General features: G+C 32.2%; 1 protein-coding gene across 3 annotated transcripts in view; it reads right to left on the bottom strand.

Annotated features, from left to right (window-relative positions):
- LOC126771187 (rho GTPase-activating protein conundrum) overlaps positions 1-22,034 on the bottom strand; it is an 86,430-nt gene that overhangs the window by 58,148 nt on the left and 6,248 nt on the right. The window contains exon 2 of one of the 3 annotated variants that reach the window (XM_050490946.1): positions 12,672-12,761. In XM_050490946.1, the coding sequence (XP_050346903.1) occupies positions 12,672-12,761 (90 nt within the window). Of the gene's footprint in view, positions 1-203; positions 556-12,671; positions 12,762-22,034 lie in introns of those variants that run through there. The other 2 variants (XM_050490957.1, XM_050490952.1) reach the window with 2 other exon arrangements.

A 22,034-nucleotide genomic window follows, 5' to 3' on the forward strand; every position in this document is an offset into this window, starting at 1 on the left:
GTATAATTATAGATGTCTTCAAAGATAAATTTGTTATCAACTGCATTAAGAAACTAATTTGTACAATAATGTGTTATCAATTGATACAAAAATTGATATGTCAATAAGTGGAAGCGTGTAAAGATAGTGTTCATTATAACATGCACTACGTTAATAAACAAAATTAAGTGCTAAGCGGTTTTATCGACAAGCAATGCACTAACCAACTTGATCATTTGTAATTCCAGACAGTCGTGAGCACGAATAAATACAAACAAACGCCAATTCGAGTTCTAATAATTAAACCATCAAGCGTCCACAGCACACACACTCACTTTTACCAAACTAATTATTGCAGAGGACCATTTGAAACTTGCCGACGAAAGTTTTTGACGCTACGCGTCGTACCGGCGTTGTTGCTAAAACGCCACACTGTTTCACAACACTGTTTATTTCGATATTCGACTTTTAAACGGATTCGTTACTGTTAAACTTTTCAAAAGTTAGTCGCGTATTTGATTAGTATCAAGATAATAACGTGACAAGCGTTACCGTTGGCGGTTAGCGCGGCACTGCGGCGAGCTATCGAGAATGAATGGAATAGGCTTGACGGTATCGTCCCTCTCGCTCGATCGCAGCCTCTGGCGCCCCCAGACAATTCTTTGTCGCGGCCTCACGCGCACCCAACCTGTTGTTTTTTATCACGTCTCCAGGTGGATTTAAGCTTCCACGATTTGTTACGTATCCGATGTAGACTATTTCTTTCGAAACAAATTCTTAAAAAAATAACAGATAACTTTTAGACAAAATCAAAACAATAAAGAGAGCACTACTTGAAAACAAAGACGTTTTAAAATAGTATTATGATGAAACTCGTTTACATCGTGTCACTACGAAATAATCGTTTTAAAAAATAAATAAAATTAAATACGTAGGCAAAGAAAATAACGTGGAGCACTTGAATAAACAAATGAGTCAAGTTGTGTGTGGCTAATTACATACATGTAACATGAAGAAAAAAAAAATACTAAATAGAAGCTAGTCGCAAGAAAGTTTAAGGTAAATTTATGCAAACTTAAATACTGAAACAAAAACTTAATATATTTTCTTAAAAAATCTCCATATTTTAAACTATACATTTTTATTTATTTAAAATTAAAATGAACCATTTAAATTTAATCTTAAAAGATATACCTACCTAAATGTATTTCTCACAAAATATTAAGAGGAAAATTTATTCAATATACATTCATACACCTTTTTAGTGAAAACTCAATTGCTTTTTAAAACTCGAATCACATCACTTAATCCAGATTCAATTGAATATTTGACCACAAATTGAAATAAGCAACAGATAATTCTAGAAAATTGACTAAAAATAAGACATTTATCAAGCAGACAATCTTGTTTTTACCATTTCGACAATCATAGAAAGTCAGACAGGTAGCATCCGGTAGTCCGGTTTGCAATGGAAAACCGCATATCATACGAGTCTGGGAAATGTGGCTAAGTTTAGGAAAATGGGTCAAAGTGACTGATGTGTTTTCTCCAGATCTAAATGAAACTCTATGATAACTTTTACTTCCTTCACTTCAGATTAACAAGTAGGTATTTATAAAATTATATCCAATAAATAATTACTATTTACAAAAAAGTGTTTTTTCACATTTATTTATTTTATTGATGGTAATTATTACAGCATTAATTAAAACTGTAAAATTAAGACAAATTTCTAATACAGTTTCACTTTAACGTGTATAAAAAAGTATATACAGCGCCATTAAACATTAACTCGATAGACGTGCCTGTTTCATACAGTTTTTCATATCGGTTGATGTTTATGGTTTCTGCTTTAGTCTAAGCGAGAAGTTTTAGAGCCTATATTCTTCCTCCGTGAGCGGAATGTTAAACTCAAAAGAATTATTCAATTCAGACAGGTAGTTTTTGATATAAGCAGGTCCAACAATACAAATTGTCTAGTTTTATAAAATAGGATTTCAGTTATCTTTAAAAAATGCAATGTTTGTGAATCCAATGCAATAATAAGTATGAAGCAAACATTACAGGGCATTATTAAAGTGCTTGATATGGAGAGCGTTAATAATAATGTCACGAACTACATTAATGATTTTGTTTATTAGACATTTTATTTTATACATTATAATTCGACATTGAAGTAATGACCCATAACCACTGATTGGCCTGGCCTTTGCCATTGAGTTTACAAATTTTGCGACTCAGAGGAGTTAAATTTAAAACATCCAGCACTCTCTACTAATGCGGGTCGGTGGATACTAAAGTGGCAGAATTTTATGCATCATGCATGCACATGCAAATTTTCTCATGATATTTTTGTCACCGACAAGCATCGGCCGGATCTGATACGATTTTCGATATAATTCCACAACATTTAAATTATTTCAGATAATAGTTCAGCCACGCTATTTTTATTCTTGATTCCCGGCTCTCTTTCCAAATATATAAAAGTTAGTCCCGATACGGAACCCTGAAATAACGATTCAATTGATATAGAAATGATAGCAAAAACAATACTCATGTGAAACTGTCTGTGATTAATAACATCGTGAATATTTTCTTCCGCTGTCAGTTTCAAAGATAAATCTGACAGATCAAAGACGTGTGAGCCATTGCGATGGGGATTTTACTGAGATAATACGAAATTTCCATTACGAAACGAATAAGTAGCAAATAACACGGGCACTTACAACTTGGTACGCATTTCGACCGTTGAAACGATAAGTGATATATCTTTATTATTCTGTTTTTGTTTATTATCACCACTATAATCATTACCTCATTGATAGTAGAAAGATGAAAAAATGGGCCATAGTAATTGCGTCATTCGTCATCATTTTTCATCAAAGTCCTTCGATAGTCTTCTGCTCAAGAAATATTATAGTTAACTCGCGTGTACTTTACAAATATTCCCTATCCATTTACTTAATGTGAAAGTAAATCCGACACGACCGGCGAGAAAAGGCGTAGAATCAAATACTTGTCGTGCTATCCGAGTAAGTAAGTAGTAAAGCTGTCATTTTTCGAAGTCAGTATGAATTTTAGAATTTTTTGTGTGAAAAACGCAAATACGTTTCCATTGGCTCGATAAGAGCATAAGCGAAAACTTAAGAAGCACAGACCGCTAGCATGAAATCGTTAACAGCAAAAAATGTTTTAGAAACTTATAAAAGTAAAAATGTGTCTAAAAGAACTTGGAAATGCTTTACTCTTCAATTCCTTTATTTAAATTTACTGGTGGTAGGGCTTTGTGCAAGCTCGTCTGGGTAGGTACCACCCACTCATCAGATATTCTACCGCAAAACAGCAATACTTGATATTGTTGTGTTCCGGTTTGAAGGGTGAGTGAGCCAGTGTAATTCCAGGCACAAGGGACATAAAATCTTAGTTCCCAAGGTTGGTGGCGCATTGGCTATAAGCGATGGTTGACATTTCTTACAATGCCAATGTCTAAGAGCGTTGGTGACCACTTACCATCAGGTGGCCCATATGCTCGTCCGCCTTCCTATTCTATAAAAAAAATCCGTACGAGAAAGAGATAGTATATTTGTAGTCCTATTAAATTTGTTTAGCAAAAAGTTTATATTATATTATGTCTTTCTCATGAAAAAATATATTTACCCTCGCGTTTGCACAAAACTACTTTAATATAGTCCAAAAGAATATAGAAAAAATGTTTGCGTCGCTGGTTTCGAAAATTGCCGCAACACTTTCACTAGTCATTTAATATATACATCATTAATTATTACTAAATCGATCAATAAAAATTGGAACAAATAACTTTCGATTGTTTTTTTAAAGATATTTTTTTACTTATTTAAGATTAATTTAATTTGATTATGAAATACTATAAACATACCGTAACCGTAACAGCCTGTGAATGTCCCACTGCTGGGCTAAAGGCCTCCTCTCCTCTTTTTGATGAGAAGGTTTGGAGCTTATTCCACCACGCTGCTCCAATGCGGGTTGGTAGAATTCACATGTGGCAGAATTTCAGTGAAATTAGACACATGCAGGTTTCCTCACGATGTTTTCCTTCACCGTAAAGCACGAGATGAATTATAATCACAAATTAAGCACATGAAAATTCAGTGGTGCTTGCCCGGGTTTGAACCCACGATCATCGGTTAAGATTCACGCGTTCTTACCACTGGGCCATCTCGGCTTTTTTTCACGCGTTCTTACCACTGGGCCATCTCGGCTTTTTTTTTTTTTTTTTTTTTTTTTTTTTTTTTTTTTTTTTTTTTTTTTTTTTTTTTTTTTTTTTTTTTTTTTTTTTATAATACTATAAACATGGGAAAAACAAACTAAGAACTATTGTTTAATACATAATGCTAAATTTTTAATCACTTAGGTATGTAAGAAAATATTTTCACTTCGTCAAAATTGACCGATAGGCTATCAACACGCTTACACTGCACTTTTCACAAATAATTTCTGGTCTAAATATATAAAAATAAATCTCTCGATTATACTAATACAATTATATGACTTTGGTCTGACTAGCCGCCGCGAGTTGTTTAGCTGGACCGTTTGCCGCGCGGCAGCCGCGGTCTACAAAATTAATATCTCCATATAGGCTCGTACGGCAACGGACATCTCAGGTCGAACATTGGCACGCGCGGCTGGCGCGCTTTATGTATACCTAGCTTTAGGAGTGGAGCAATAACTATCATTATTTATATGAAACAGGCATATATAACTAAAATTTGAGTTAATAGTTGAGCAAAATAAGAATATAATAAAATTAATATTTGTCGTCTGTCGATGCATTTAAATAAGATTCAATTATATAAAAACATGAAGAGACGGAAAAAACAAAACATGGATACTGCGATAACATAAGTATTTTTTGTTCGATTATAGTCAATAAGAGTAAATTTCATTTTCTTACTTCAAAGGCAATCTTAACAATTTCGGTTTAGCTGAACTATTCTGTAAGAACATACATAAAACTCACCGCTGTACGCGATCGTGATATGTCAGAAATGTTATGCAACATTGATCAATGATAGTAAAAAAGTAATGGGTATAGCATTTAAAGGATGCAAGCATCAAAATAATAATAGTCCTCCAGGTCGATTTCGGCCACGGCGGCCAATCTCAAGAGAGATTAGCCAACTGCGCAGGAGATATTATAGTTCACAAGTGTGTACGCAAACACAAGCGCACTCTCTATTCCTTAACTCTCATAATTCGATGGGATGGCAATCCGACATGACAGGAAAGAGTTCAGGCGCAGGACCAACGGCTTTACGTGCTTTCCGAGGCACGGGAGTGTGACACACTTCCAACTTCCAGTCAGCGGGCTGCTATTAAGAATTTTCTTCAGAAAAACTCAATAACTTTTTTTATTGGCCTAACCTGGGATTGGAACCCACGACCTCGGGGTCTGCGGCCTTACATCTAGCCGCTACACCAACGAAGCACTCAAGCATCAAAATAATGTGTCACCGAAAGTCAGTTGTCAACATTTCACGAGTATAATACAAAGTGAGTTCTTATAGAATAGCACTGCTGAACTCGTTCACGGTTTTTGTCCAGCGAGTCATTAAACCTCACTAAAGGCAGCAATAATTGGTTCCAAGAAACAAGATCGAGTGCCACCAAAACCCGCGATAATGCATTACGGAGAAAGGTGATACAAAAAAGGGCCAGTCGAGGTATTTTTTGATGAGATTTGCATTTTCTCAGTGTTCTGTTTTGATCTGATGTAATCAAATTACACTGCTTTATTCATACACGGGGACTTTACCTTTGTTTAGTATATTCTGATAATAATGCTACCTAAAGATCTATCGAAAACTCATATACGCAATAGTAATTATAATTCACATGATCAGAGAGAGATCAGGCGCAAGACTAACGGCCTAACGTACTAACGTTTCCTAGGTACGGGAGCATAATACGGCCGGCTTTCTAACTCTGGATAGTTACAGAGATTTGCTCTATTTTATTTACCTAAATGTATAAGCCAACATAGACTTATAGGCATAAATAAGGACATATGTATACGACTGAAGTTAAAATACAAGTGCTAATGTAATATTAATATAAAACATAAGATGTGTAAAAGTAGCTTAAATAGTATTTATTAATATTTTTAATTAGAGATAATACATAATCACTTTTTATTAAACTTAAATACCCGCAGTAGCTGTCAATAAATATAACATTATGACTAGTTCATCATCATCATCATCACCCTTTTCGCGTCCACTGCTGGACATAGGTCTCTCCAATGGCACACCACTGAGCTCGATTTTCAGCTCTTAATCCCCAACTGCTGCCAGCCACCTTGCATATATCGTCAATGACTAGTTAGTTTATTATTATTAGTTAGTTAGTTTAGTTAGTTTATGTAAATTCCGTTTTTTTTTAATTTTATTACGATAAAAAATAAACGTACACCATTGTGAATCAAGCCTGAAAATTAACCTCATTTGAACTCATTATTCCATTAAATAAGGCGAATCGAAAGCAAAAACTAGTTAAGTCGCGACACATCCGCCCATTGAACGACGTGTTTGGATAAGAAACGGAAGCCATATAGCCTAGCAGCTGGCTTATTTTTAGTCTCAGCACGCGACTTGTCTTGCCTAGAATGTCCCAATATGCAAAACTTAGTTTTATGATTTATTATTATTTATTAATTATGTAATTTTACAATGTAGCATATATATACTTTTTAAAAAATAACTTTCACGTACATACCTATCATATTCGAAATAAACTTATAAAAAATAGTCTACATACTATAATATGTAGTATTACTTTTCTCTAACAAGAGATCTCTGCCGGAAAATCTAGCGTTGTGTTAAATTATTTCAACAACAATCAAATAAAAATAATATATACATACTTCTATATAGGAGTATATATATCTATTATCATAATATAAATGGTTTTCCATTTTTTCGCTTAGTTTCTCTCATTTATTCTATAAGAAAAGCAACATGTATGCATGGTATCATACTTTCGATTCTCTATTTGAATTAAAAAAATCGAATTGAAAATAACAAAACAGTGAATGTGTCGCTAATCATTCTATAAATATAATATGTATGTTACCAAAAAATCCAACATATACATTTGTGTTTTTTTTCGCAAGAGAACCTTATCATCATAAAAGTCTACTATGTTTAGACACTTGATAAAAACTTTGCCATCGAGCATTTACGTCTAAAAATTAAACCAATTTTAAGGCAACTCATTCTAACCGTGCGAGTTCTGCGCATAACGATACCTGATACCTTAAAAAACTATTTTTCCATCAACTCCTGAACTATGGAACCTAAAAAGACAATTCGAAGTACATCAAAACACTATTGAACTCGACGGAAAACAATAACAGTTCTGACGTATTGAATATCCTGCAATTGAAAATTTGATTGCATTTACGAGTCGATGATGCAAAGAACCTCTATTGACTAATGAAGTCTTTACCTTCTTAGAAGTATAATAATCACTGAGGCGTCATAAGGTTTCTTATATTGCACTCGGCATTGGTACATGGCCTCTTGTTCTTTAAACGAGTACAAGTAATATGTACTTTTTTGATGTGAAAAATATCTTTTTATGAAATATAAAAACTTAGGCTTTCGGCCTATGTTTTTATTTCCATGACTACATATTTATTTATTGGTTTTCTTTATATGTTTCTAATAACCATAAATTTCAATGCCATTTGCGGGGCGTCCCGTGACGTCCATATTCAATATTTTGCTCTGTATGTATTGTGTCAAGATTACATACAAAAAATAGCTGCTGTAGGTACAAATAATACACGCGTGGAATGGTGGCAAAAAGCTAGCAGCATTTCCCCTTTGAATCGGGCGAAAAATGAACCCTTCTGTGACCAGTAGAGGTAGTGAGGAGTTTTAATAAAAAAAATTGCCCTATTACTCCAAGGTCTAAATTTTTAACTGTAAAGGGAATTCTAACACTAATATTATCTCAAATAATATAAAGGATGGCAATAAACTAGACAAGAAGGTGCCACACTGGTCCCACTTGGTGATAAATGGTTATAGTTGAAGAAATGTAAATAGGGGTATGTATTTATAAGGTACAGCTATTAATAAATTAAAATAGCATTGCTAACAGGCAGCCAACCGCTAAAAGAGTATATAAATTATATAGAAAATAACAATTAAACCATATTATTTTTACGTAACAGAGTAATTAAGATAAATAAAATCACTTTCACATTTTATAATATATATAAAAACTATTTTTCGTCCGCGTCTTCGTCAGCCTTCTCCTTTGTCCTTTTATATACAAAATTTGATGATGATCGATTTATTAGTTGTCGTGAAAGCGCAAGAAACAAACAAAAAAAACAAAGTCACTTACCCATATGATATATTAGGATTACTATATAAAACTCAAGTTATTAAACGATATGAATGTAAATATATATACTATTACGTATATATTATATATATACCTATAATAATACATGTAGGTTTTGCAATAACTAGATGAGCCGCAATAAATCAACAAATCAAATATTTCAACTTTCCATCAGAAAGTGAAGTCACATCTATTAAGTTAATTGCGCTTTGCGGACAACTCGTTATCTTATCATTTTCTTTATTAGAATTGATGTCTCTAGCGTGTGGTGATATAGTCAGTATCCCGGCTATGCCTGATTATAATGCAAATGACAAACAGCCATTTAATGTTTGTAAAACACGTTCAAGTGTGGGACAGTTTTTATTAAATATTTGGCATAGATGTCTATAAATATACCAATATAATCAAAATATATAATATAGTGTGAAATAAGAGGTCTGCGATTTGGCAATTACGGTGTGCCACCTAAATTTATTGTGACGTCATAAAACCTGCGACATTGGGGACCCATATAAATCTTATAATACATTTTATTCTTGACTGTTAGTTGTTTCACCGTATTTCACCCTATATGTAAGTACATACATATGTAAAATATGTGTTGTTGTGTGTGTCTTACATATATAAGGGTCCCTGTGTATGTATTTGAGAGTTATACTATACACGTAAATTATGCGACTTGTAAATAAGACACGTAGACGAGTAGTCATACCACGCTGTACCTTATTTTACTATTTCAACATCTACTACCTTTTGATCGAGGTACACTTTAAATAAAATTTATTTTATAATTTTGCATGATCCCTGTTTTAAATAGACGGCGATAGAAGGTTGGGTTTTAATACAAAATATAATTTAAATATAATTCGACGTTACTCCTATCTATATGAAAAAAAATTAAGAGGAAGTATATATAAATTAAAGAATAGTAAAAGAAAATTGATTCGCTACGTAAAATTCGCGAAAAATTGGTATGTATATACATATAACGAATAATAATGAGGTACTCAGCCATACAATATTTTTACAAGAAAAAAAAATTGTCGCAACGCTTTCTGATTAGACGGCTGCACAGATTTATGACCCGAGTAAGACTCCTTATTATACTTGAATAATTTCATTAATTGGAGTTTCATATAACAAATCTCTATCTTATTCTTCAACGAAGTCGTGTGCGTCAGCGTACATTATAAATAACGGGCTTATATTTTTAATATGGATATAATATAATTATTTTCATTAAAGACATAATTCATTATTTTTTAAGCTGATTATAGTCATCGTAACTATTTAAAATGTTAAAGCATTTCCCCGTGTCGATTCTCTGCGCGAGCTGGCTCTGCTATGTCTTTGTATTTTGTTAAGTTTTTTTTTAATGTTTTTATGTGATTAACGTTAAAATATAAGATTGATTATAAATTGTATCAAGTTTACGTTCGGATATAAAATATTAATTAATGATTTTGGTTATTGTATTAGGGGTAGGTAGACTTGTAAGTAGGCCCGATCTGATAGGAAGTGGTCGCCAGTCGCCACCTCCTGTTGACATGAGTATTGTAGGAAGTATTGACCATCCCTTACATCACCAATGCGCCACTGACATTTTGAACTAAATTTTTGTGTCCTTTGTGCCAGTTACTCTTGCTCTTATTATTTAGTAGTATTTAAATTCCTCCAGTTCCAAATTTGGCGGTAGAATATCTGATGATAACCTATCTAGTTGGGTTTGATCACAGCCCTATCACCAACATAGTTTTAAAGGTTTAATATTCATTAATTTTTAAGTTTAATGTTTTTTAATATAAGTAATCGTTTTTTAGATTATTTTCGCTTAATATATTGATCAGCGACTCGTCACTGCGTCGTCTTGAAATTTGGTTCATTACTTTGTGATTAACAGTAATAAAACAAAACTATCTACAGATATTTTTTTATTTTCACCAATATTATTGTTAAGTTTAAACATTCTTTACCAAGCTACAATAAAATTTATGATTATTTAATTTACTTGCTTCATTGTACTATTTCATGAATTATCATGAGAATCTTGAGAACAGTTGAAGTATTTAATGTAAAACGCGTTTTCACTTTGTATATAAGTTTTTCTGATTTTAATCATCACAGTATATCATACAGTAAAGTAATTTTCACTTTATAACGCAGCATAACTAACAGCATTCTTTAACACTTTACAATATCGATTATTTAACCGGCAATGGTATATATATAGTACGTAAGCACAATGCGCAAATAAATATGCAAATAAAAAATAATTCTATCAATCGTATAAAGTGCAAATCACATAGTCAACAGTGACAACAATAAATGCAATTAGTGTTACCATAAAAATAAACAGAAAACTCAGGACATCTACACGGTCTGCAAGGACAATTAACAGACACATTTATTTACCACTTATAAACGTCAATATTCTTCGTTTTCATGGTTTGTATCGTCAAATATGTACTTATTAAAGTCTTATAAATAATGAATCTGTAAATAATCTTACGTAACTTAATAAAATAATTTACAGAGCAGACGTAGGTATATTTCTTTTATTACGTTTCTGTTTGTTTTAAAATTACCTAACATTCAAAAATAGATTATTTTGTAGATGCACAAAAAAGTGACGCTTTCGTTCGTTTTACAATATGGCGGACTTTTCGTCAACCATACAAGGGTGACGAAAAAGTCAAACCGGACTTCACAATAAGAGCTCAAGAGGGCCACACTAACGAAAAATATTGTGTTTTATATACGAATTATATACGAATCCTTGTTATTATTGACAAAGATTTTTCTTGTTTTATTTATTTATTTTAGGAAAACCGACGCAAATAGTACGGATGACTACTTATATATCCTCCTTGGAGGGCAAAATATAGATAGTACTAATGTTTACTATGAATTATCCTTTAACCCCCGTGGTCTGCGTCACTCTTTGGCTCATTAACTAATTATATATAAATAAAAAAAACACGTTACTCCGTTGGTAAAAAAGGATTAAATAATTTTAAACTAAACAACGGAATTACTTGGGAAAAAAGATTTTTTAAAGACGGATGGTACCCCTATTATTGCACTTACAAACTGGTGGCATGGTAAGGTATTATTGTGTAGCTGTTCTCACTTCTCGCCTTGACTTGCGTAAAGTTCAGCTTACTATTACAATCGGACACAGGTCGTAATGAATTTAGGCAGATTACAGTCCGACGTTTGACATTTTTCTAAGCATTTATCATATTTATATATTTTTATATACATTTTTACTAATATAATTTATATTTATGGCTTATTGAACAACTTTACTTTATAGTATTTAACTGATTTATTTTTCCTAAATAACAAACATGAAAATTTCCCTTGCAAAAATTGATATCACTCGGCATATTTCAAACTGTCATTTATTTAATTTAGTTTATAACCATACGGAGGTACGGTATGGTATGTAAAAGAAATAAACTAATTGTACAATAAAAAAGATTAAAAATATTTGTATCTATAATTAAATTACACAACACATATTTTTATAAAACATTTAAAAAAAATACATTTCAGTACAATATAGATTTTTACTGTAGTTTAGTGTGTTTAAAAACGCCTCTTTGTCAAAACCCCTTAAAATTAACAACTAAAAGATTATGACAATGCTTAAAGAAACGGTTACAGAGTATTACCAATGTTACGATCATTGTATTGTGAAGTTGTTTTTGATCACATTTTGCAACTATTTCAACAAACGCCTGGAACTAATAACGCCATTTACTGATCAAATATAAATAAATGTACGTATTACCCACTAAGTACCTACATATATAATAATAAAACTAGGCTACGAGTATGTTAATATAAAAATCAAAGCGCTTGCAAGTTAGTACATGTGAGAGCGAAAAGTTTTGAATCAGAAACGTTACATAAAAATGTTGCGTTTAAATTAGAACTTGAACTTCCACTCTCGGCGCACAGTTTCAAAACATACAGATTTTTTTTAATTTTTTATTTGCCGGGAGGGCAAATAACTCTACTCCATCTGATGGTAAGTGGTAGTAGAGACCAAACGCGACGACGGTCAGTACAGACGGGAAGAATGTTCTGCACTAGCCGCCCTCACCTTGCCGGCCCGCAAGATGCCTCTTCATGCCTCGTTTGAAGGAACCCGGTTTGTAAGAGGAACACTTGAGCTGGTAAGAAATTCCAATTTTTGGAAGTGCGACAAAGAAAGGAGCTGCCAAATTTCATACTTATTTTGTTATAAAAAAAAATCGCCTAGTGGTAAATAAATAAAAATAATTACTCACAAACTCAGTCTTCAGAGATCGCCACGAGGTGAGGCTGTTGCTCCTGCGTAGGCTGGCTTCGACGCGCTTCATCGACATCGTGTACTTGCCCTGAAAAATTAAATTTTGAATTAGTCTCGCAAAAACTACAAATAGTAGATATCCCACTGGACTGGTGCTGGACTCTTTCTCTTTTTTTTGGAACTTACTCCAGTACGCTGCTCCAACACAGTTTGGTACACTAGAACTATAATTACTATAGAACTATATTACAGTAAAAATATAGTTCACCCATGATAAAAAAAGAAAATCTCGCTGAGTTCCTTTCGCCGATTCTTGTCAGGACCGTGGTGTAGATGACTTTTTGCCAATCAATAAGCACGTGTGATAATAACTGAATAATAACTTCTATACTGAATAAAGATTTTTGACTTTCACTTTTTCACTATTTTAACTGACTATTTTTTGTCAAAAGTTTGTTGTATTTAATATAGTCTTTTAAAAAAAGTACTTAACTTTTATAAATAATAGTAATAAAAATATAATTGTTATCATTATGAGAAACAAAAGCGCGCAATTATCGTGCTATCACGCATGCGCAGTTAGCAGACGACGCGACGTGGAGGCATGTGACAAAGGTGCTAATATAGTCGAAAATCATCAAATAAACAGCTACTATAAAATTATAGTAATAAAAATAAATATTAATAAAATTAAAATGGTTTCGTTTGAATATAGAACGATTGTTATCTTTTTAATAGCAAATTATTTACAGAAGCAGTAAATTAAAATTAAAATTTAGTGTATTTTAAGGTCATTATGATCCCATTAATCACCAGGACTCTTATACTCTACCGTAAATTCACCAAACTTTTAGCTTAAAGAATGTACACGAACATACTTATGTATATGTAAAGTTACAAAATGAAAATATAAAAATTAATGGACCACAGATTAGGAGTAGGCGAGACGTTCATTAAATAGTATAAATATCATACTTGACATTTTTCCGATCTGATATGACGTCACGCAAGTCATATAGTTTCTAATTAATAGTCCAGAATAACATATTGAGCCTGAGAAAGGATGAAATTTTTACATAATTCATCTCTATATAATATACATTTGTCTTCAAAATATGTGTCATGATGATGATGATAATGTAAAAAAGAAATTATAGTAAAATAGTTTTGTTAAAGAACAAAGAAGTAAATATAGGTAATTAAATGTAAAAACAAATATTTATGACATTCAAATTTTCTTAAAAAATCCTTTGTTTCTTAACTTATAGGTTATTCGGTTATCGATAGGATAATTTTGACAGTTATTTTTTAATGAAAAAATAATGAAAATAGGCGCACGGATACTTCAGACATCCACAGATACAGACTTCTAGTATCTACTTCAAATAAGAAGAATTCAAATTTCAAAAGAGAAATTTCAATAGAACTTCAAATGAATGAGGTCGTGTCTTATAAATATTTAATAAAAATGATAAATATTAATACCCTAAGGCTACCAAAATCAAACCTATTATTTTTAATGAATTGTCTAGTGTTAAGGTTTATAAAATAGACATTCATAAGTAACTTGAAAATGGTTTACAACAACATTTACATTACACGTATATACGTTAACATCCCGCGCTATCTCTGCAGTTTGGATTTATATGAACAATACAAATGTAGTAAGCACTTAATAATATAAGATCAAATGTTATATGAGGTGTAGTAAACATTGCTATCGCAATGGCTTTTATTGCTTGTTGACAATAATCGTTACTAATATTATAAATGCAACCTATTATCGTGAAATTTTGTAACATGTTGTCGGGTTACAGATTACAAAAAATACGCGGATGCAGCTGCGGGCGGAAGCTAGTTAAAAAATTTATTGTAGTTAAGAGTGAATTTCGGCAGTTAAATCAAAAATAAAATTATGTATAATTATACAGAATTATTCACATTTAGAAACAAAACTACACTTAGTTATGGGCGGTTGATGGCAATTTATTTAATATTTCTATTATTTCCTTGTAATTTAAATTTCCTTATTTGTATAGATTATTTTCCTTTAAAGACTGTTATCAAATTCTATAAACGCAAAAAGGCAAACGTAGTGTCGGACGCCCTGCGGCAAGGTGGACCGACGATTTGAAAAAGGTGGCAAGTACGGGATGGATGCGGGCTGCCCGAGATCGGTATGGTTGGCGTTCTATGGAGGATGCTTTCGTCCAGTAGTGGAGGGCGATAAGCTGAGAGAAAATTGGTAAATTTTTTTATATATGTGAAATGAGGTGGATTTAACGTTCTTTCAGGTCAAATTTCTAAAAAAACTCCATTAATGCATTACAAATTAAAACTATTACGAAATATTTTTGAAGTTCTCATTTCTGACGGAATAGTCTACTTATATTTTAATTAATATATAATATCAAAAGCAAAATATCTACGATTATATCGAAAAGAAATATAATTATATTTAAATATAGAGATAATATACACGCGTAGCTATAAAAAATAAATTATTTAGTTCAAATTGTCGAACGCGTTATAATCGCGTAATGAGTGATAAAATTATTAAGCTAAGTTCAGACAAGTCGAGCAAACTAAATAAAAAAGTAAATAAAAAGATAATCATATTGTGTCACTGTGCAATATATTTTCATTCATGCTTATATCCAATGCCTACAATTTATAAAGAATTAATTAAAATAATTCTACATAGAATATAACATAGCATTCGATTGTATTAGTTTTGCTGTATTTTTAGTAAAATAAAATTAAGTTAGAAATTATTAATCTAATAATATATAGCATAATCGCTAATAATATATTATCGGTGTTCAAATTTTCTTTTGCAAGTTTTGGAATTCGGTCGATCATGAGGAAGTCGCATGTCTTCGACAAGTCTTAACCCAACTTTTAAGTAATTGCTTCTCGCCCGAAGCATTCTAAGCGCGCTTTCACAACGCTTTCTAGAGTTTAGCATTCGCGAGGTACGCAACACGACAATGTTTACAATACTATTGGCATATATGTACAAAATTGGACATCAAATAAAACAATCTTGGCACGAGTATCGCTTGAATAAGAACCCAACTATGGCATTGACAAAAGTTGGTTGCTAATCTTTCAATTAAGTGTTATAAAATATATGTGATGAAATTTAGTGTAGATTAACAAACATGTTAATGATTAAGATATAAATAAAACTATTAAACTGGTGTATGACGCGCATTAAGAGAGTAGAAAAAAATAAGGAATAGTAAAAACTGAAATGGCCCTTGGTAAGAACGCGTGAATCTTAACCGATGTTCGTGGGTTCAAACCCGGGCAAGCACCACTGAATTTTCACGTGCTTAATTTGTGATAAAAATTCATCTCCTGCTTTACGGTGAAGGAAAACATCGTGAGAAAACATGTGTCTAATTACACTGAAATTCCGCCACATGTGTATTCCACCAACCCGCATTGGAGCAGCGTGGTGGAATAACTCCAAACCTTCTCCTCAAAAAGAGGAGAGGAGGCCTTTAGCCCAAGCAGTGGGACATTCACAGGCTGTTACGGAAGGAATAGTAAATAAAGAAACAAATAAAATATAATAGCTTTAAATATATATAATATAATAAAGACAACTGGCAACAATTTTTTTTACTAATATCACTTAGGATTACTTATTATATAACCGAAACCGAAAATAGTTTTTTATTTAAGAGCACTGGTAGAGCATTTACGATTTTTAAATAAAATCGTGTTCAAGTTGAAAGCAGTTTTTACTTTTTTTTTATTTCCCATGGGTTTGTTTTATTTCCCATGCGACAAGGAACTGACGAAGAAGAAAATTATGTTTTTTTATGTCTTAAGCACCCCTTACTTACCCCTAACTTACTTTATTTTTGTTTCTTTCCTCTACCTTGAGGGTGCATAGAAGAGATAACTGACATAGCAATAAGGCCGGCTCGTTCATCTTTCTTTTATGTAATTTAAGTCTATGTTTATTAGTATACTATCAGGAATTTGTATTGTATTGTAATAAAGATTGCAAATTATTTTATCTAACTTTGGAAAAAACGAGACAAAAACCATCAGTACCTACTTATTAGTTTTTTGATTGTTTCAAATTATTATTTTTAAATGCTGTTAGGGACTGGCGTCAATGTCATGGTTCTGATAGATTATATAACTATACCGTCCTTCACGAATTAACAAACATTTTTCTATTAACTCAGAACCGTGACAGAACACAAAGGAAGATTTTCAATCGGGCAAAGCATAATAGCCGGTTAGTTCCGCAAATTTATTATTGAAATTGCCGTGATCTGTTTGAAGGCTACTGATAAACAAAACGATTAAATTACGACAAAAATATACATATTTTTGTAATATATTTCATGAGCATTGAAAATAGTATGCAAGATCTAATAAGATTGTATAACATTGTCACCAAACTAGTTATTCAAATCACGCAAGAAACACATCACATCACATTATGGATTTCAATGCTAGCTCAAAACATATGAAAGATATTTTTTCAGTGAAATTTTTCCTTCAAACGAGGCGTGAAGAGGCATCTTGCGGGCCGGCAAGAACATTCTTCCCGTCTGTACTGACCGTCGTCGCGTTTGGACTCTACTACCACTTACCATCAGGTCGAGTAGTCATTTGCCATCCCGGCGCATATAAAAAATAAATAAAAAAGTAAAATGTTACCAGAAAAATTTCAATACGCTTCCTCTTATTAAAAGTACATACGAATGAAAATGCTGACCAAAGCTTTGCCTTTTACTTGAACGTGAACCAAATTTTTAGTCTATGATTAAAATTGTTCAAACGAAACGTATTACATAATCTGGAGCGATATTCTCATTTTTATAGATAAAATGATTCTTTACATGCATAAGACGAACACATTTTAAATACAGTGAACAAACTCAACCGCAGCCGACGAAATTCAAGCCGCGTTGTAGGAAGTTTCGTAAGGAAGTGCACATAGGTACTGTTAATATTATCTCACAATGTAACGAGTGTCCACGTAACGCAAACAATTAACAAAATTCTACTTAAAGCAATAAAATACGCAGATTTAAATGTAATACTTATATGTGTGTATGTATGTTTACATTTCATAGAAATATTGGTAATAATTAAATAATAATTTCTAGCTCTTTCTCGTTCTGTTTGCCTACAACTAACCAGCGCGACTTTTCTACTGATCAACGCGAAAAATTCAAACGTTGCAGTAATGAGATTCTGAAAAAAACGTAACTTTGTCTACAAAATTAAAATATTAAAGTAATATAACCTTTTTTATATAGAATAGGAAGGCGGACGAGCATATGGACCTGATGGTAAGTGGTCACCAAACGCCCTTAGACATTGGCATTGTAAGAAATGTCACCCATCACTTACACAGCCAATGTTCACCAACCTTGGGAACTAAGATTTTATGTCCCTTGTGCCTGTACTTACACTGGCTCACTCAGTCTTCAAACCGGAACGCAACAATACAAAGTACTGCTGTTTAGCGGTAGAATATCTGAATGGGTGGTACCTACCTAGACGGGCTTGCACAAATCACTACCACCGTGTAAAGCTCTTGTCCTTAAAATGATTACACTGATTAGGAAACAAACGAGCGAAAAAGAACTACGCAATAGTTTCAAATATTTTGCCAACGAGTTTTAAATAAATTATGAAGTAACCTCGACAGTCAGCAATGACGATATCTATTGTATATCTAATTATATGGAAATTATTGGCGTGTCACAACAATACTGAATGTAATATTTGCAACAGTCGCCTACACTCCACATAGGTCGAACTTAAACATCATTATTAACCAATTTATTACCTGTATACGAACCACAGCCTCGGTACTATCGGTCGGTTCGAGTTAAATCAATATGACACGTATTTAATAACCTGAAAATTATTTTCTTATGTTTTTCTCTAAAATCTATTGTATTCGTTTTGCAAAAGTGCATCTGACCAGTGCTTATTTAAGGTTAGGAAATTGGCCCCGATTGTAAAATATATGTATCGTTTCTTACGCTTAGGGGTTTCTCGTACATCAGCTAAAAATTCGATAGCACCCAAAGTGAAGTCGATAATCGACTTTTGGCGCTAATTATTGGACTTAAAGTATTCAACGTTTAAATTTTTTCGTTCTGTAATACATTTTTTTTTACTTGGCTTCGTTCGGGCATCATCCCTTTATATAATTATATTAAATCAATAAGATAACAATAAGCCAATGATCTACCCGATCGTACTGTAATACAAGGTGTATGACACGTCTTTTCATATATTATTTTAAATATTTTATATCTACCAAGCTACTCTGCTACTGATCCCAATTGCAAAATTTAAAAGACAATTGTTCCTAATTAACAATTTTTAACAATAAGTACGTAATTATATAGATAAGTATAATTATAGTGTCACAGTATGAATTTGAACCAAGGTTGACGTTATTCAGTGCCTTAATTTTATCTTTAAGTTAAGTTTAGTCAACGTAAACTATGTTAGCACTAAGTATATCTTTTACCGACATTTTTAAAATTCATTAAAATACATCACATTCTATATTATTATAAAATTTTATATAATAAATAGTAATGAATTTAATATAATAATTAAAAACCAAGGTATTAAAGAAGTTAGAAACCAACAGACACGCAAAAAGTGACTATGTTTCATAGTACGTAACGATATACGATTCTGATTTTCATCATTAACAATAAATAAAAATGTCCGGTAATATCCTACTGGTGGCCGATGCCGCCTGTCTTGTCGGGAGCTTATTTCAGCACACTGTTCCAATTTGGGTTGGTGTTGATGGTGATATATACGTGGCAGAATTTCATTAGAAACATGAATGTTTACTTACGATTTCCTTTTACAGCCGAGCACGAAATGAATTATAAACACAAATTATGCAAATGAGAACTCAAGTGTCGCTTGCTTGCCGGATTTGAACCCGTGCGTGAACACATATTCTGTTCACTGAACAATCTTGGTTCTCGTATCTAAATACGATGGTTATTACTAGTGACATCAATATCTTTCAAATCTGCACTTTCATTATTTTCTTTTAAAAATATATAATACATTACGTTATGCCAAATATTATTTTAATATTTCATTTTCTTTACATATATTAATATAGACAGCGCGATGTAAAATACAACTAGCACCATTTGTCCAGTCGAGTCTAGCAGGGAAAAGAATTATTAAAATAATACTTGGCATAATGTTATTCAATCTTGAACAATTAGCACGTGAAAAACATTGTACCCCTTTAACCCCTTTTCATATATGTTTATATTGCGCGCACGGAGGATTGTAAGATGAAAGAAGTGTAGAAAGGTAAAATTTATTTATATTTATGTTATAAATACATTATATTAAATAAAATAAAAAAAAAACATTCATCACGTTTCCGTTCGTACTGCCACTGTCCAACACATAGTCCATCGTTCGTTGTCAAACGTTTTATGGCATTTCATTGAGCTTACTTTTTTTATTGCCGTAAAGACAAAGATTTTCCAACAAATACAAAACATGCAAAGTAAAATTTAATATATATATTGAATCTCATTTTTAAAGCAATGAATAACAGTTGAATTTCGAGCACTGTGATTCTTTTAGTTTACATATTTTCTTTTAATTCTAAGGCTTTAGTTCAATAATTATTTCTGGCAGTAAATCCGGCTAGCAGCCTCCAAATTCAATGTTTTAAGCCGCCACGAACACGACCAAAGTAATTGATAAAATCGCCAAAAATACAGTAAGGCGAATATTCTTACAATTTCTATTTACTACTTTGAATTACCAATTCATACATTGGTTTCGGTGACCAAATCCTAAAGTATTATTAAATACTAAATTACTTATTTTCGTTTCTGCTATGTATTTAAACTACAAATACATTTTTCTATAAGGATTAGTTCAGAAGATAAAATACCATAAAAACACAATGAATACAATTAGCTATATATGTCGAAACCCTCGATTGCACAACCCTTTCACCGTAAGCGGTTACGTCAAGGGGTAACGCAATTTGATCACAACATGGTTACAAAGGTGCATTTAGTATTCAAGTCCTCGCTATGTTTCAATTTGTAACATGTCTCGGGAGTTCAATGACAGTTGAGCATTCATAATAATATATAATAGACACTAAGAAAGTATACCATTATGTAAACAATATTTTATTATTACTGTAAATGTCCCGCAGCTAACAGTGCTTCATCCATCCATCTAAGTAGGAGGTTTTGCAGTCTAATTGTCAATGCTACTAATAATAATCCTCCGAATTTCCGGCACTCTATTTTTCACTCATTTTTCCATGGGAACACAACACGGCTAAAAGAGATCAGGCGCATAACCTATGACTTTAAGTGTTTATCGAGTTATTTGAGTGTACTCCGCCCACTTCTATACTCCTAGCTGCTACAGAATTTTTTAAGAGTTCCAATAACTCATACTTGTCTTTGTCAAACGATATCTACCAGTATCCAGATTAGCTGATTAGCGGCTGGTACCTGTTCAGATGGACTTGCCTGGCCTGCCATCAATAAATATTTTATTTTGTAAACGGATTTATTTTGTCTTATTGCCAATCTATTGTTAATTAACATGCCAAGCCGCATAAAATATAAATCTTTCGTATTAATTAATATACGTTTTCCAGTAATTTCGAAATTCTAATTTTTTTCCGAATATTCTTTTATATGACACATCACTGTCGTGTATAAACAGCTATATTTTTTTTACTTATATATATTTCCTTATTAATATACTATGCACAATTTATAACCCATTACTACAATGATTTTGTTGCGTGATTATCTAAATTAATACAATTCTATCATTAGTTCGAGTGTGAATTCGTGAGTCTGCGCAAACGTCGGTATCACGCATCCCCCATTACTGACCACGACCGACGTGGTGTCCGCGCCATTGACCGCGATTTCACGACATACCGATTGTATTTTTGTTATTTTTTGCGGATTTCCGAATATAACCGGAATCAAGAAGGTCGTATGCATTTAAACATGCATTTATTTTGGGTTATTTAATCGTTGCAGTACAAGTGGTTAAAGACAAAGTGTCCTGGGCTTTTATACGATATTATTTTATTTAGGACATAACATTATGCAGGTATATTAATATAATAAATCTTATCACAAAACTAAATAGTTTTAGAAAAAAGAAAGTAATGAGTGATATTGATGTATTCAATTCAATAAATTCAAAATGATATGAATATTCAAGTAATGTATAAATACCATTGTTATATGTATACAAGTATGTACAGTAGCATAGTAACATATTTATGTATACTAATATTATAAGTGCTTAAGTAAGTTTATCTGTC

This window comes from Nymphalis io, chromosome 1, assembly GCF_905147045.1.
Source record: "Nymphalis io chromosome 1, ilAglIoxx1.1, whole genome shotgun sequence".
NCBI classification, from domain to species: domain Eukaryota; kingdom Metazoa; phylum Arthropoda; class Insecta; order Lepidoptera; family Nymphalidae; genus Nymphalis; species Nymphalis io.